Source organism: Clupea harengus, chromosome 20 (genome assembly GCF_900700415.2).
Source record: "Clupea harengus chromosome 20, Ch_v2.0.2, whole genome shotgun sequence".
Taxonomy (NCBI): domain Eukaryota; kingdom Metazoa; phylum Chordata; class Actinopteri; order Clupeiformes; family Clupeidae; genus Clupea; species Clupea harengus.
Window position 1 is genome coordinate 24,114,490 of NC_045171.1, and position 16,139 is coordinate 24,130,628.

The 16,139-nt window shown below is 45.4% G+C and overlaps 2 protein-coding genes across 2 annotated transcripts in view; one reads left to right on the top strand and one right to left on the bottom strand.

Moving 5' to 3' along the window:
- The first annotated feature begins 246 nt into the window (after nucleotides 1-246).
- LOC105901759 (LRP2 binding protein) lies at nucleotides 247-5,702 on the top strand. Its single transcript, XM_031558099.2, has 9 exons — nucleotides 247-370; nucleotides 456-625; nucleotides 866-981; nucleotides 1,239-1,352; nucleotides 2,256-2,398; nucleotides 2,932-3,037; nucleotides 3,229-3,452; nucleotides 4,148-4,313; nucleotides 4,955-5,702. The coding sequence occupies exons 2-9, from the start codon at nucleotides 505-507 to the stop codon at nucleotides 5,018-5,020; spliced, it is 1,056 nt and encodes a 351-aa protein (XP_031413959.1). The 5' UTR covers nucleotides 247-370; nucleotides 456-504; the 3' UTR covers nucleotides 5,021-5,702.
- Nucleotides 5,561-16,139, bottom strand: part of snx25 (sorting nexin 25) — a 45,483-nt gene continuing 34,904 nt past the window's right edge. Inside the window, exons 13-19 of the mRNA XM_031558096.2 lie at nucleotides 15,337-15,450; nucleotides 13,955-14,116; nucleotides 13,118-13,235; nucleotides 11,280-11,346; nucleotides 8,861-9,042; nucleotides 7,533-7,633; nucleotides 5,561-6,277 (exon numbers count right to left, since the gene is read on the bottom strand). Coding sequence (XP_031413956.1) covers nucleotides 6,212-6,277; nucleotides 7,533-7,633; nucleotides 8,861-9,042; nucleotides 11,280-11,346; nucleotides 13,118-13,235; nucleotides 13,955-14,116; nucleotides 15,337-15,450 — 810 coding nt within the window. The 3' untranslated portion in view covers nucleotides 5,561-6,211. The remainder of the gene's footprint in view (nucleotides 6,278-7,532; nucleotides 7,634-8,860; nucleotides 9,043-11,279; nucleotides 11,347-13,117; nucleotides 13,236-13,954; nucleotides 14,117-15,336; nucleotides 15,451-16,139) is intronic.

A 16,139-nucleotide genomic window follows, 5' to 3' on the forward strand; every position in this document is an offset into this window, starting at 1 on the left:
AACACGCACACACTCTGTTTCTCTCTCTCAAGACTCTTTAAAGAACGCAAAATGGCAAAGCTATCTAGGCCGATACAAGTTCATAAAATAGGTTTTAATACAAACTATAAGTTTGTAAACCAAAGTAAACCAAAGAGGAGAGTAAACCAAAGAGGAGAAAATGGCTAAACTTGAAGAAACAATGTAATTTCAGTCTGCCACTTTTTAAATTACAGTTGTTTTCCTCACGTCTGTAACGAATGCTAAACAGGCCACCAAACGCAAATTCCATGACTGGTTTCCTAGGAAAACGTTACTAGCAACAATCTTTTATGACGTCAAAGCAGAGCGCAAATACAGCTTTAGTGTTCTAGCGCATTGGATGCGTAAGGTAAGGTGTCCCTGCAACATTTCGTGAATGTTTCTCTTTCGAAAGACAGAGAAACTGTGATAATATTCAATTTCTGTTTCATTAGAAGTTCCAGCTCTCCAACATTCCGGCATGCCCTAGTCATCTAAAGGGCAATGGCGTCTGGTTGTGAGGTCGCGTCTGAGGAGCAAATCAAATACGCAAACAGGATTTTAAAAGCCGTCAAATATATTTACCCAGAAGAGAATGTGATTGGAGAAGCTATTGAGAAACCAGGTGTTTTTTGTATTTTTTTTCCAGAGTTGTGAATAGTCTACTATACAGTTGGTATTACCTCATGTGCTCTATTTATTGTTGTCTATCAACAACATTATCTTGGCCGCACAAGATCATACGATCATTTGTCCACTTGTGATCCTGAGCGTCCAAGGTCACACTGCAAGCCATTATTTTGTGCGCAATATAACATATTACCATCATGTATAATCGTTTATAATTCACACCGTTTGTATATAGACTCTACTGCCAGCTATGCCACCTTGCTGGAGAAGGCTGAGAGGTTGTTGAGATTCGGGGAGAAGACAGGTGACTATCAGGCCCGGTTTCTTCTGGGACTTGTCCACTTTGAAAAGGTAGCTTTTTAATACTCTTAATTTCTTTGACACATTAGATGACCAGTAACTACAGTCTATAAAGGTAGATCTGTGAGACATAGGACATGTATTATTGGCCACTTCATCAGAGTGCTGTGACCTGTATATATCTGGGGTTATCATTATTATGAGACAATCATTGTACATCATTAGTTATAGAAACTGGGGCCATGTGATGTTTTGCGTTCCAGGGGTAATTGATCAGATATTCTGTATCTGTTCCATTTATGCTGTAGCATCACTATGCAGAGGCACTTACAGCCTTCAACTCCATCAAAGATCAAGACCCACGAGCCCTCTATCAGCTTGGAGTCATGCACTTCGATGGCCTGGGGACCCCTGCAGATCTGGTGAGCCTTTCAACAAATAGCATGAAGTCATTCACAAACAGCTTACTGAAGAGCTTAAAGACTGGTGGGAATGCAGTAACTACACTTGTTCACAATGTAGTTGAGGTTTACAATACAACTCTGTGTTTCTGTAGTGGAACGGATAGTGAAAGATGGACAAAACAGAATGGGTTTGATTAACACACATGCCGTGAACTGATAAAGTGCAGCTACATGATGCAGAGGCGTTTGTAGGGACTTAGGGGGCCCCAAGTCTGAGCATGGGCCCCCATGACCCCCACCATCTGCACATCTACAAGCAAACCTTGTATTTTTGAAAGTACAGAACCTCATGTTCAAGTGCATACTCTGCTTGATGTAGAGACTTGTATGTTTGTGCATGTATACGGTACATCATGAGCATGTATATATTATGAGCAGTGCAAGACGTGCCTAATTACAAGGCTCCTAGCAAGCTAGTGGTATGGGGATCCCATTCGAGGTTTCTGGACATGTCATTAGCCGTGATTCCATTATCGAGCCAGTGCGAGCTAGGGCTATCTTTGGGCCAACTGGGGCTAATGGCCTGGAGCCTCAAGTGCGAGAACATGAAGTAAGAGATTTCAAGGGGGTTCTCATAGAATTGTCGTTGCTGTGGACTAACGTAATTCAGCTGTCCTCGGGGGCCCCAATCCAGCTCAGGGCCCCAGCCAATTGTCTGCTTTGCCTCCCCTGTCACGACACCCCTGGCATGATTTCACCAGGTGCCAGCTGCTAAGCTATTAAATCTAGAGGCAATGCTTAACATGGGTATAGGCCTACTTAGTGTATTCTTTTGGAATTTGAAAAGACCTGACATTCTCCCAGTTAATGGACAAAGGCAGGTGACGCGTGCATGCTCTCTTACCATGTCTCTCTGTGCAGACTTTGGCTGTGGAGTACATGAACAGAGTTGCCCAGTCAGACAGCCCTCAAGCAGGCCAGATCAAACATGCTGCACTCTACAACATTGGCCAGGCTCACATGGAAGGGTATGGAGTCCCTGCCTCCAGTGTTGAGGCAGAGAGGTAAGGTCTCAGTGTTATTTATTACCCTGATCTCAGAGTGTGTGGAAAGTGCGCTTGTTTCCTAGCCTCAGCATGGTAGAGTACGGTGAATTATTCATGAATGTAGTTGATGGGATGGTACACAAACCACTGTGGTAGGCCAAATGAACATGTGGTTTAAGAGGCTTCTGGGAGTTACTTTCAGACATGCCCAAGACAGAGACATACAATATCTTAGCACAGCATCGGATGGAAGAGGGAGACTTGGCTCAAAAAGTAATTAGTTATTCTCAGGAGTAGCCGTATCACAAGACCTACATGGATTGCAATTAAACTTCCCTTGGATTAGCTGGATTGATTATAACATACTTAATTAACTCGCTTGGTTGCTGTATACATCCAGTGATCTAAAGTCATGCCTACGCATTATGTAATACATGTTAATGTGAAAGAAGGTGGGTAATCTTATCAAAGCCACATTTCACAATTCTTAGTAAATGTCAGTAGCCAGTCTATTTTTTTTAAGAAAGTCTTGATTGGAGTTCTGTTTCCAGATACTGGTTGGAAGCAGCTGCAGATGGAAGCCCTAATGCCAGCGTCAAAGCTCAGACTGCCCTTGGGATGTTCTACTCCAAGCCAGAGACGCTGGACCTCACCAAGGTCTCTGTGTAATTCATTACCAGTATCTCAAGCACTAATTATTAGTCCCACTCTCAAGGGGGAAAAAAAGACATGCTGTGGTTGGTCTGACCATGAGGGAGACACCTGCAATTATGTGAGATTATGACCAAATGAATGCCTTCTCCGTGGGGTTTGGAGCGCCATGTCAGTGTTTCCTGCCCTCCCTGTAGGCATTTTCCTGGCACTTCGAGGCCTGTGGCAACGGCAGTCTGGAGTCCCAGGGTGCCCTGGGCATCATGTACCTTCACGGACAAGGCATACGCAAGGACATGGAGTCTGGCCTGTACTGCCTGAGGGGGGCAGCAGAGCGGGGCAACGTGTACGCACAAGGGCACCTGGTGGCACTCTACTACCACAGGAAGATCTTCTCCAAGGCTGTGGCCCTTGCCAAGAGGTAGCACTCGTACTTTTTGCTCCACACTGCTAGACTGGTAACACTAATAACTCATAAAGTCGAAAAGGATAACAGGTATATTCAATTGATGGGATCATTTTTCAGCCACTTTCTTTTATTTCTCTGACCTATGACTTTGTGGGGACTGATGAGAGTGTAATCTTTGGGGAAATGCATAGAAGACAAATGAATTAGCAGTGTTTGTCATGAGACGCATTGGCAAGAGCAACCTGCAATGAAGTAGTGAATGTGAACATACAGATATGAGTGATCTCATTCAAGGAAGCAGCAGGTATGATTCATTTGTGTATTGGGCCAACACAGTACTTGTACAGTGACGAATACGACAACCAGTGCAGGTTACTGACAGCAGGGGGAAAAAGAAGGAAGGCCTTGCTGTGTTTTCACAGGAAGCAACACTCGCTCTCAACCATCCCAAAAGCCTTCCTCAGTCTACATAAAAGGATCTATCCATTTCCACTGATGGGGGTTCAAAGCTGCTCTCCAGCCTTTGATTCTCATAGTGTCAGTGCTCTGGCTTTGTACATTTAAATAAGCACACAGTCTTTTCTTTGACTCTCAGGTTTATATCTCACCTCATTAGATGGGTTTGCTTGAGCACACGCAGATCACTAGTAATACACATAATCTGAAATCCGCTCCCTGAACATATGCTTCTCTGTGGCATGATGCAGGATCTCTGAATACAACGACATCCAGGCCATCGCCAGGGAAACCGGATGCGTGGCGGAGTTTGTCACTAAGGGCATCGCCATCGCCCTCTTCTATTATGCCCGCTGTCTGCAAACTGGGCACGGTGTCAAGCAGGACGAGACACGAGCCGAGACCTTTTTTTCTAAGGTAAACCGACCCAAAACCGCTTTATGTTTCAGCATGAATTGCATTCATGGATTTAAACACCGCTTTTCTTCAGCTAAGTAAACAAACCAAACTGTGCTGATACTCCACCCCTGAGCCAAGTTCGAAGTAGGGTGGTCAAATCCACACAAGAACGGAGAAATGTTACAAGTGTTATACCTTACAAGGATGAGAAATAGAAACATAATACTAGTTACAGTAGTGCATAGGGTCGAAGTAGTTAAAGAGATATAATTGACTATAAGCTGCAGGATACCACTGATATACAATTAAAAACCAAACAGATGTCTATTGTCTTCACATCTGTAATGATTCAATGCATCTGTTCATCAGGTTTGTACCGCATAGATAGAGTTATATAGTGTGCAAGTATCTGTTCCCTTTTTCGATGACGCTCTAACGCAGCTTGCATATGTTGAAACCCTAAACTTAAACAGGAACATACACAAGAACAAAGTCAAACAGTGTGTGAAGATCCGTCATCCTTCTGTCACTGTTCAGTAGGTTTTGGGGTTTAAAATGTGTGCAAATTGCTGCTCCTCTCTACCTTTTAATTAATGAATGAAAGTATTTATTTTGAGATGTCCCAAATATGTCCTTCTTCATCTGTGTGTTCCTCCCAGGCAGTGGAGCTGGACACTGAAGTGTGTAAAGAGCTGCAGTTGGACATCGCCATGGGGAAACTATAAGCACCGTACCAGCCTAATGCCACCTCACCATGCCCCCCCATTCAGCTTCTTCACGTCACTGACCCTGGCTCCTCATATTCCTCCTCAGCATTTTCATTACTGTGCCAGTAAACAAGAAAACAAACACCAAACTCAACAAATCTGAGTGTCGTCTGGGAGAGTGAGTGTGTGAGTTTGTGTGAGTGAGTGTGTTAAGTATTGAGTGAGTCTGTGAGAAGAGTGTGTTAATTAGTAAGTGAGTCTGGGAGAGAGTGAGTGTGTTAAGTAGTGAGTGTCGTCTGGGAGAGTGTTTTTAAGCCAGATCTGCTGAGGAACCATTTTAAACGTACATCGTTTTTGCAAAGACCACATGAGGAGAGTAAGATTAAGAGTGAGTGGAGTGGCTGAATAAGACTGGATGATTATACATGCATGGGAGGTGGCAGGTCTGTAAAATCAATGTCCTTGCAGAAATTCATGATTGATGAAATTCTCTCAGAAATAAACAAATAGGAAACAAATAGACAGTACAGTGGTCGTTCTAAACAAAAACAACAGACGTTGATAGTTTTGCAGTTTATTGCTTACAAATGCTCTAAACTAGTTTTGGTAAAAATAAAAATCTATCATAATAATATCACAAATAAAATTGTCACAATAACTTGACATGACATATTGCACAATAAAAAGCCTTCAGAATGAATGTACTTTACTTTTTTGTAGGGGGTTCTTTTTTGAGGTCCATGGTTATTGTTGTGTTATTTATTTATTTATTTATTTATTATTTTACCTTTTTTTGTGTGTTTACCTCAACATAACACTCAATTCACAGCTATTCACATGTCATTAGACCTTCCCCTTGGTACAAAAACAAACAGAAAACCTCCACATACAAACAGATACGGAAAACCAAACCTGTCCATCCTCAGCAGAACTAATCTGATAGATCTGATCTGAAGACATACACACACAGAGCCCACTAACATGAGCACTAATGGCCAACAGACCATAGAGAGAGAGAGAGAGAGAGAGAGAGAGAGAGAGAGAGAGAGAGAAAGAGAGAGAGAGAGAAAAAGAGACAGACAGAGAGAGAGAGAGCAAGAACTTAAAGAAGTCCTCCAATTAGATAAGGAGAACTGAAAGTGAACCAGGGTGTGCGTGTGTTTTCGTCCTTCATTGTGTGTGTGTGTGTGTGTTTGTAAGTGTTTGTGATTAGACGTGGTCCTTTTCTCCGTTTAGTTCCGGACAGAGTTCTTTGAGAAGCATCTCAAGAAGGATCTAGAGAAGAGAGGAAAAAAGAAGGGATGAGAGGTAGATCTACAGAGCGAGAGAGAAAGATGAAAAGCGTATCGGACTGAGATAGGGAGGCAAGTTTGACATCAACCCAGAAAGTGACTGGCTCATGGTGGGTCGTTCTTGATCCCAACACTAGGTGGCAGCACAAGACCAGACTAGATATTTAACACCTCAGCTCTCGATCTCAGTAATATATTAATCACGGCCTGTTGCACATCTCCATTCGCTGAAATGGTTCCATTAAAAAAGAACATCAACATTTAATGGAATGATTCCTCAAAAGCGTTCTGAGAAAACGCTCAGTATTGCATCAGTGTGTCAAGATGAAATGTAACTGAAAATATTTCACTATAGTCTAAATGTGAACATGACTTTCATATCCAGAGAATAAGGAAATGAAAGAGCTGGGGGAAACCAGAGGAAAGGCACTGTCTCTCTCTCTCTTTCTCACACACACACACACACACACACCTGCTGCTAATTGGTGTCCTAAATGAGGAAATCTCTGTGGTGACAGTTAGGCCCACGGTGAGAAAGAGAAAGAGAGAGACAAAAATGAAAGGTAACACTTTATTTGGATAGTCCGTCTACAAAGACTTTTCAGACGGTTTATCGAAATTCATCACTTCAGCCGAACCAAACCAAACCCCTAACCTTAACAATAAATGTATTGGTACCCCTCTCTATACAGCTCCACTCTGGGTGAATTACAAGAAGGAGAGCTTGCGTAAATTGAAAGCAGCCTATAATGACTGTCTTAGGATACTCCTGAAGAAACCCAGGAGTACTAGAGCCAGTCAGCTGTTCTGTAATATGGGTCTAACCACCTTCATGGCCTTGCTGAGGAACCTTACTTTTAAGTTTATGAGTCGGCTGGACTGCTCTACAAATTTTATAATTGATCTGATGACTGACCCTGGCCGCAGCTCTGTCAAGTACACATCTAAGATCTGGGAACACTGGCATGAGTGCCTTTTTTAGCCCTTCTTTCCTTGTATATTTATATGTATTTATGATTGTATGTATTTATATGTAATTTATTGATTATATGTATTGTGCATCTTCCACGTGGGCCTTGAGCCTGTAATAAAGTTTAATAATATTGGATTAACTTGTTTGTAGATATTGTATTTATAATCTGAGCATCTGTAGACAGTCTAAAAGGGACCATCCAAATAAAGTGCGACCACAAGAAAAAAAGCAGAAGGGCTGATGTGGTATGACGGCTGGGGCTTACATAGAGGAGATGTTTGTTGGCACTGGCTTCCTGAAGTGCATTGAAGATTTTGATGATGCCATATCTGGCGTTCTGCTGTCCCACAAGGTTCTGTAGTGCATCTACAAAGAGAACAGGAAGTAGGAAGGAGGAGAGGAGAGAAGCTCGTCACTCTACACAACACAACATTTAATAAAGGCAAATATCACATCTTATCATAGTAGCTGACATGAAACAATCTCTTCTTTTCGAGTGTTTGAATCAAATATTTGAAAAATTCTTAATTTGGAACATGTATTATTATTTTTTGTTATAATAATTCTATTTTTTTTTTTTTTTTAACTCATCTCAATCCCAAAATATTCCACAGTCACTTTATATCTAAGACTCGTGATCTTAGCAAAAAATAATCGTGACTATGCCACGGGGTCCTTAAGAGTCCCCAACCCCACACATGTCTACCAAGTAAACAAAGTCTGTCTTGAAGAGTTTTGTTCTCCACCAAAATGCAAACACTCAAAATGGAGCTATTAAGAGAAGGCAGTGAAGTGGAACAGAATTAGCAGAGGCTCTCCAGTTGAAGGGTATAATCACCCTTTCCTTGTCTCTCACTCTTTCTCTCTCTCTCTGGCTCCCTCTCTTCCACCCCCCTCTCCTCTCACTGTCTCTCATTTCTCCCTCATCCTCTCTTGTCTCGCTGAGTGCCAAAGAGCCTCTAATGGAAAACACTCTGATACGGAGAAAGTGCTGCTTTCAATCACGTACGACACAGAAGATGAGAGCGTGTTCATTTTACTAAATGGTTTTCACGGTGTGTTGGTTTTTAACTTTTAACGTCTGTGAAATAAAAATAGAAGGACTCTCTCTCTCCACTGATGCGTCTTGTTTCACTTCCATGAAACAACAGTTTTAAAACAATGATATGGTTACCCATTGTTCATCCTTGCATGTTTAATAACGGCTTTATTGGCCTATTGAATATTTTTCTCTGTATTGTCAATTTACGTCCCTTAAGCTCCTTCAGCCAAAGCTCTTAACCCTCATTCCCAGTCATTCAGATGGCTGCCTGAGAGAGAAGTGGGCATAACACCTTCAGTGGCCTATGCCTGTGGGCCTTGTACGCCATTGAGTCCAACAGGACTTTTACTTCCACTCAATACCACCCTACAGACCATCTGTAGGGTAATATTTCATATTCGGGTCGATAATACCAAGATAACGGTGTATGTGTGGCAGGAGCTGGTCTGAGAGCAGCTGAAGGAGTCCCCTGGGATATTATCCAGGGTTAGGGTTAATGTATGTGTGGCAGGAGCTGGTCTGAGAGCAGCTGAAGGTACGCCAGGAGTCACCTGGGATATTATCCAGCAGCTTCTGCTGGGCTCTCTCCTTGGTCTCGCGGCGTTCCGAGTCGGAGCGAGCCTCGGCGTGGGGCGCCAGCTTCCCGTTGGGCCAGAAGGCGTCCCGGAAAATGTTGATGTAGTACACAAGCATCTGCTCACTGAAGATCCAGTTCACTGTGTCTCTGATCTGCCTGCAGGGGGAGAGAGATGGAGAGATGGAGAGGGGGGGAGATGGAGAGATGGAGAGAAGGGGAGAGAGAGAGAGAGGGAGAGAGAAAGAGAGAGAGAAAGAGGGGGGGGAGAGGGAGAGAGAAAGAGAGAGAGGTTACAGGGTGCAACATCTCACAACAGTAATGTAATGCAACCTATGCTGCCTGTTAGTTTTCTGTGTTGTTCATGTGTGTCTGACAGAAACAACAGTATTTTTCACAGCTATAACTCAAACCAGGAGGGCTGCAGCTAGAATGGAGAACTCAATCCAGGATGCCACATATCTCCACTCCAGCAGGTCACCAGACCTGTAGGTCACTTTGACTTGCTAGCTGTAAGATACACTGGGCCTCAGAAAGAGAAGACACTGCACTCTGTAATACAGTCATATACACACACACTGATCTTTGGACAAGTGTGAACTTAGCTTAAGGACGCCACTAACATCACAACAACATGAACTAGCCAGCTAGCATTTAATGCCCCTAGTTGCCTAGGACCTGCCTAACAATGGCAATGATCATTTTTGCTAACAGGTCAGACAAATCAGCAGAGAGAAACATCATAAAGAAATGCTCAAAAGTCAAGAAAGCACAACAGCAACGAGTGACACATGGATATACCGAGAGTTTCAGCAAAGGAAATCTTTGAATGCTTTCAAACTGCTCTTGTTTGAAAATCTCATTAAGAAGCAGCAAGACTGGCAACGAGTTTCACTGATCAGGGGTCAGTGCAGGGCGGGACTGAACCAAGCCTGACCAATTAAAAAAGCCGAACTAGGGACACCAAGACTACAGTTGTTGGACACACACACAGTCACCCCCAAAGGGCACGCTGAATGGAACATGATTGGTCTGTGTACTGTTATTATCGTTTTCTGTACAACCGCAAAAAAAGCATGCCAAACACAAACTGCAACGGAAATCGTTAAGGGTGTTTGAATAGAGGGTGATTCAAGAGAGAGCGCGCAGGCTCGGGCTGTGGGCAAGCAAGTCATCTCCATCACCAACAAACCCATCAACGCCCACTGTCTGGGACACTCTTTGACAGGAGCCAATAATGACCTGCTATTACAAAGCCAGTCAATGTTCACAAAGAAGAGGTCTTGATGTGGTGTGTGTGTGTGTGTGTGTGTGTGTGTGTGTGAGTGTGTGTGTGTGAGAGAGAGCCTCCGTAGTGATCAAGTGTGAGTCAGTGTGTGTGTGACTCATAACTGTGTTAAGATGCTTGTTATGACTGTGTGTGTGTGTGTGTGTGTGTCTGTGTGTGTGTGTGTCTGTGTGTGTGTGTGTGTATGCCTCTCTCTTGTGTGCGCGTGTTGAAGTGTGTTTTGATCGGAAGTGGGTGTGAGTGTGGTAATTAGGCCCGTCATGGTGGAGAATACCACGGCCCACACCTGACCCTCTCTCCTCACTGGGCTCCTGTCCTTCCCTGTGGGGGTCATCACTACACTCTCCCTCTCTCCTCACTGGGCTCCTGTCCTTCCCTGATGGGGGTCATCACTACACTCTCCCTCTCTCCTCACTGGGCTCCTGTCCTTCCCTGATGGGGGTCATCACTACACTCTCCCTCCAGTCTGCCCAACCCTGTGGGGGTCATCACTACACTCTCCCTCCAGTCAGTCCTTCCCTGATGGGGGTCATCACTACACTCTCCCTCCAGTCTGCCCAACCCTGTGGGGGTCATCACTACACTCTCCCTCCAGTCCTTCCCTGATGGGGGTCATCACTACACTCTCCCTCCAGTCTGCCCAACCCTGATGGGGGTCATCACTACACTCTCCCTCCAGTCTGCCCAACCCTGATGGGGGTCATCACTACACTCTCCCTCCAGTCTGCCCAACCCTGTGGGGGTCATCACTACACTCTCCCCACAGCTCTGTCCCTCCTGCCAGCATCACTGAGGCGAGACTGAGGGCTGATGGAAGTTACATATTCTTTACTCACAATAGAGGGCTTTTTTTGGTTCAGACATAGCTGAGCCCTTTTTTTTCCCCTTCATTCAATCGCATAGGATTTTTTTTTTTTTTTTTTTTTTTTGTTTGTTTGTTTGTTTTTCAGGAGTTTCTGACTTCAGGATGTCAGTTCCAGGTATACTTCCATCCATCTCAGCAGGCTACATTATAATTGCTCAATTACCTGGACAAGCAAAATGAAAAGAAAACTCTGTGCCAAAGAAGTTCGTTGGGATGACAAAGTCAGAAAACGTTGGTACTTACTTGTTGATGGTCCGTCCAAACGTGACTTGAACTAGTGCAATTAGTGTCTTTCGTACCCATTTGAACACTGTGGGACAAAGAGAAGAGTAGGGTAAGCACTTAACACAGGCTTTAACATTTGGACCACACAAGACTAATGACCCCAATAACACAGCACACGTAGGCCTGGGCAGCTGCACGACAGCATGGTCCGAAAGCCCCTTCACTCCTCCCCAGCTGACCTGCACTAAAGAGGCACACCGTCAGCACCTCCTTAACATACTCGGCATACAGAGCTTGTCTATTTGAACAGACTCAGAGGGCCAGGCTCCAGGCATGGATGTGCTCCTCTGTCCAAAGGGAGACGGACAGAGGTCCTGCTGTGAATGAACAGCTGAGAATCTGCACTCTCAGTGGCCTGGTCTGTTGCACTGACCCGGACCCCTATAGTATCAGCAGCTGAGAGGACGCCTCGGCTTCGAGCGATGGCAAACCTGCTACACAATACTCTCCATCTCTATTGTTCTGTAATGCAGTTCCCTATTATATTTCTGATGTTCCTGATTTCAAAATATGCACAGGCAGACTTCATACAACAGGTTTCGGTCAGGTGTTTGAAATGTTTTTTTTTAACTGCCCTGTCAGACGGTCTTCAGTCTCACTGAGAAGTGGCAGAAGAGCAACAGGTTCCTCAGGTCTGAATCGATCGGCTCCTTTTTTTTTTTTGGTTTAGGTGCAGGTTTGAGAAAGCAGAAGCAGAGCTCAGATATTTCTAGCCCTGTCACTCAAATGATGTCAGCAATGATCTGCTCATGGGGTCGGTTCCGAAGAGAGAGTCGGAGCAGGTGAGACCTGTGAGGTGGCTGGGTCTCGGTCAATATTCGATGACCCTCACATCAGCATACCAAAAATCTGGATCCTGTTACAGGAGACACTAATGAACTATTTTAAGCACTACTGCATCATAAGTAACTCGACCTTGAAGAAATGGTCTTGAGCTTATGAGTATTTACATCGCTGACCATCACAGAATCTTCCCAATCTATATACGTATATATCCATATATGCTGGACACCAACAACTTGGTCGATGAAATCATGCACAAGGAAGAGGTGAAAGTCCCACTACTACATCCCTACTTCTGTTTCTATTTCTGCCCAAAGGGCCCAAACCATCTGCTGAGAAACACTAATAGGACATTTCCTTGACAGCCTAAATCAATAGCAGCCTAACGAGGCTGTGTGCAGGGGACTGACGCTTGCTGGACTGACCTATCGCTAACGACTGCCCTGGACTCCTGCTGGGGACGGCACAGGGGCCGTGACTGAAGCGGGGAGGGATGGAGGGAGGGAGGGATGGAGGGAGATATGGAGGGAGGGAACGCCACGGAGAGAGGATGAAAGAAACTCATCATCACAGGAGCGCAGGTGTCTCACTTTGATTGATGGAAATTGAGGTTTACAGGGGCGCCTGAATGCAAAGTGCCCATTACATGTGCACACACACGCACACACACACACACACACGCACGCACGCACACACACACACACGCACACACACACACACACGCACACACACACAGAACTGTGAACACATTTGACACTTTTAACAGATAAACACACTACTCTACACAGAGACGGAGACATTTCAAACATTCTAATACAGCAAACAGCCCCTTAGATTCAAGACGAACACATATATACACACATATTTCTACACACTCAAACATTTTTATACATACACACACACACACACACACACACACACACACACACACACACACACACACACACACACACACACACACACACACACACACACACACACCCTCTCTCCCTTATGTGAACTGGATGACTTACTGCCCCTGAGTTCGAAGATCTCTCCGATGAGCATAAAGCACGGCTCGGCGAGGGCATCCTTCTTCCCGTCGCCCTCGTCGCCGTAGTCCGAGAGGTCACTGTCATCTTCCGCCTCCTCCTGACAGCACAGGAAATCAAACACTCAGGAAACGAGGCTCATGAATCTCTCCCCCCCCCCCCCGCTCTGGGTCTCGGGGGAGATTGATGACATCAGCCCATAGTGCATGCTGACGCGCTTCTCTGTTTCGGGCCGTGTGAGTCATACCTAACACAAACAGCTAACCAGACCTGCTGTGTTCAAACGGCACGACTGTAAAACACCAGGGCTGAGGACGCACTGAGGAACCTGGGCTCAGGAGCGTGACATCATCAGACTGAATGTGTACAGAGCATTGGCCCGGTGGGTTTGGGACAAGAGAGCTTCAGTTTGTGGTGAAAAACTGTATCAATTCTACATTTACAACCATGAAAAAACATATGTATAAAATACATTTAATTTACAATATTCCTATGCATCATGAGTGCATTTTATTTTAAGGCCTTTGTCCTTCATTTGTTTATTTATATAGAATGTAAAGGAAACTGTTTATAGGCCTAAACCTTACACAGTAAAACAGAATGAATGTTGTAGGTCTTCTTGCTTTTTTGTAACAAAATCTACTAACACTGTTGACACACACACACACACACACACACACACACACACACACACACACACACACACACACACACACACACACACACACACACACACACACACACACACACACAGAGGAGAAACAGGCAAACAGGCAGGTTGTGTAACGGGTGTGTGTGTGTGTGGAGGACATCTCTCACCTCCTGATGGGAGAAGAAGTCCCCGGGGAGCCGCTCCAGGAAGGAGGCCAGCGAAAAGGAGGACTTCTTCTGGATGTCCATGACCTTGAGGTGCTCCGGGGAGGGACTGAGGAAGGCGTACAGAGCCTCGCTCTGGCACATGCGCTCGTCTGTCAGCATTTTCTGCAGAACAACACCACACACCAACATAAGGTCAAAAGGTCAAAGGTCGTCGGCCTGCCTATGTCCCAAAACAATGGCTGTCGACACATCCTCCTAGTTGGTTCTACACATTCATAGCAGAGAGATGAGCCCGGTGACTAAATAGAAGTGCTGTTTTGGGCATTGAGAAAAGGCATTAGGCCTATATGAGTGCTTCTGTTCTGGCTCCTGGGATGGGAGCTCTGCCCTATATGAGTGTAATCATTCAAGTTGAAAGGCCGCAAGGGACGTGGACTTTGCCCTCTTGGCCCAAAGACGTCTGACCAGAAGGATACTGGGCCTGCTGACTCCAAGCCTTGGTTGAAAATGTACTTCTACGGGCTTGCTCATCCAAAGGGATATAACACTCATTTAGCTACTTCCCTCTTGTTTTATTGCCTTTCTGGGCTTGTGTTCGCTCCTGCAGTCTGGGTTTTACTGCCTCATTCTTGCTGAACACCTCCATGTCAAATTGGCTTTTATAGCTGGTTTTGCACGCTACTCACTCCGTAACCAAAACCTGTCTGATGCGCAGATGCAGAAAAGCTCTGGGATGGCAAAACAAACACATTTCTCTCACGCCTCCAGCCTCCATAGAAGGACAGGTTATGAGCACCTCCATCTAGCCAACATTTCCCCTCCACAAACACAAAACATGTTTTTGCTTCAAGCCACTCACTCTTCAATCCACCATAAAAATCACAGGCTTTAGCAATAAAATTTTGGTTTCATTTCCCCACAAAACAAACGTGCCCCAACGTGCTCCAGAGTCATTCCACCCACATGTTTCGCCCCAGCTGGCTGCACTGAGCCTGGGGAGACTGGACCGGGCAGCCGCCGGACTGAAGCATGTTTTTATTTTCAATCAGTCTAGCGGGAGCCATCATGCAGGCGCCCTGCAGGTACTGCCAATAACTAAGGGCACCTGTGGAGTCTGAAATTGCCTCTGGTTGTCATCTGTGAACATGTGGCCTGGGGGGGGGGGGGGGGGTGTCACGCGTACAAATAGAGGAGCCGGCAGACAAAACATGCAGGCTGCCATCAAGACACACCGATTATGGTGCGTTCACCTTCAGCCAGGCGTCCGGAGAGGGGAATGAGAGCATAATTGGGGAGAGACGGCATACAGATGTGGCAGAGAGACGGCATACAGATGTGGCAGAGAGACGGCATACAGATGTGGCAGAGAGACGGTGTCTCACCTGTAAGAAGGCGTTGAGCTGGTTTTTGGATTTCTCAAGGAATTTTTGGTCAATGGATTTGAATGGCAGTTTACTCAGCGATGGCAGCTGAACCTTCTTCAGAGAGGGGAAACACTGCAAAGAGAAAGTGGGGGAAGAGAGAGAGGGAGGGAGAGATGGAGAACGAAAGAAAGAAAGAGAGAGAATTCATGTGAGAAAAGGACCCGCATGACTGTCTATCCAAATCAGATCTTCTTTTGTGCAGATCTGCGGCGAACTGATGAGTCATCCTCCTTGCTCCCTTGGCGGTCACAGTGTGTGGCGCTGAGAAGGCGTGCATCAGATCTCAGAGGCATTCCAATGCACCAGACCACCAACGGTCTGGATCGGCACATCTGGCAGGGGCAGCAGATGGAGCTCGTGGTGGTGGACAGGGGCGGACTGGCCATCGGGGATACCGGGGGAATCCCCGGTGGGCCGACGGGGTTGGGATGGTCCAAAATACTGGCCCACTCCGATCACAAGCCAGCCCTACCCTCTGACGTCGCCGGCACCGTCTACATTTTGAATGTGACAGAACACGTAAAATTCACTAATGATTGTGGCTATAGGTAATTACTGACTGAATTTTATCCTACTCCTCGCGATCTGTATTCACACTCATGGTGCTTATTTTTCGAAAATTTTCTGAAATATCTTCTTTACTCATGTCTTCCGTCAGTCTAACTTTGTTTTAGGCGTTATTAAATGTCAATAACTCTAGCCTACTCAACACTTGCATCACTTGCTCGCAGACACCTTCAACACCCCTACACAGACACACA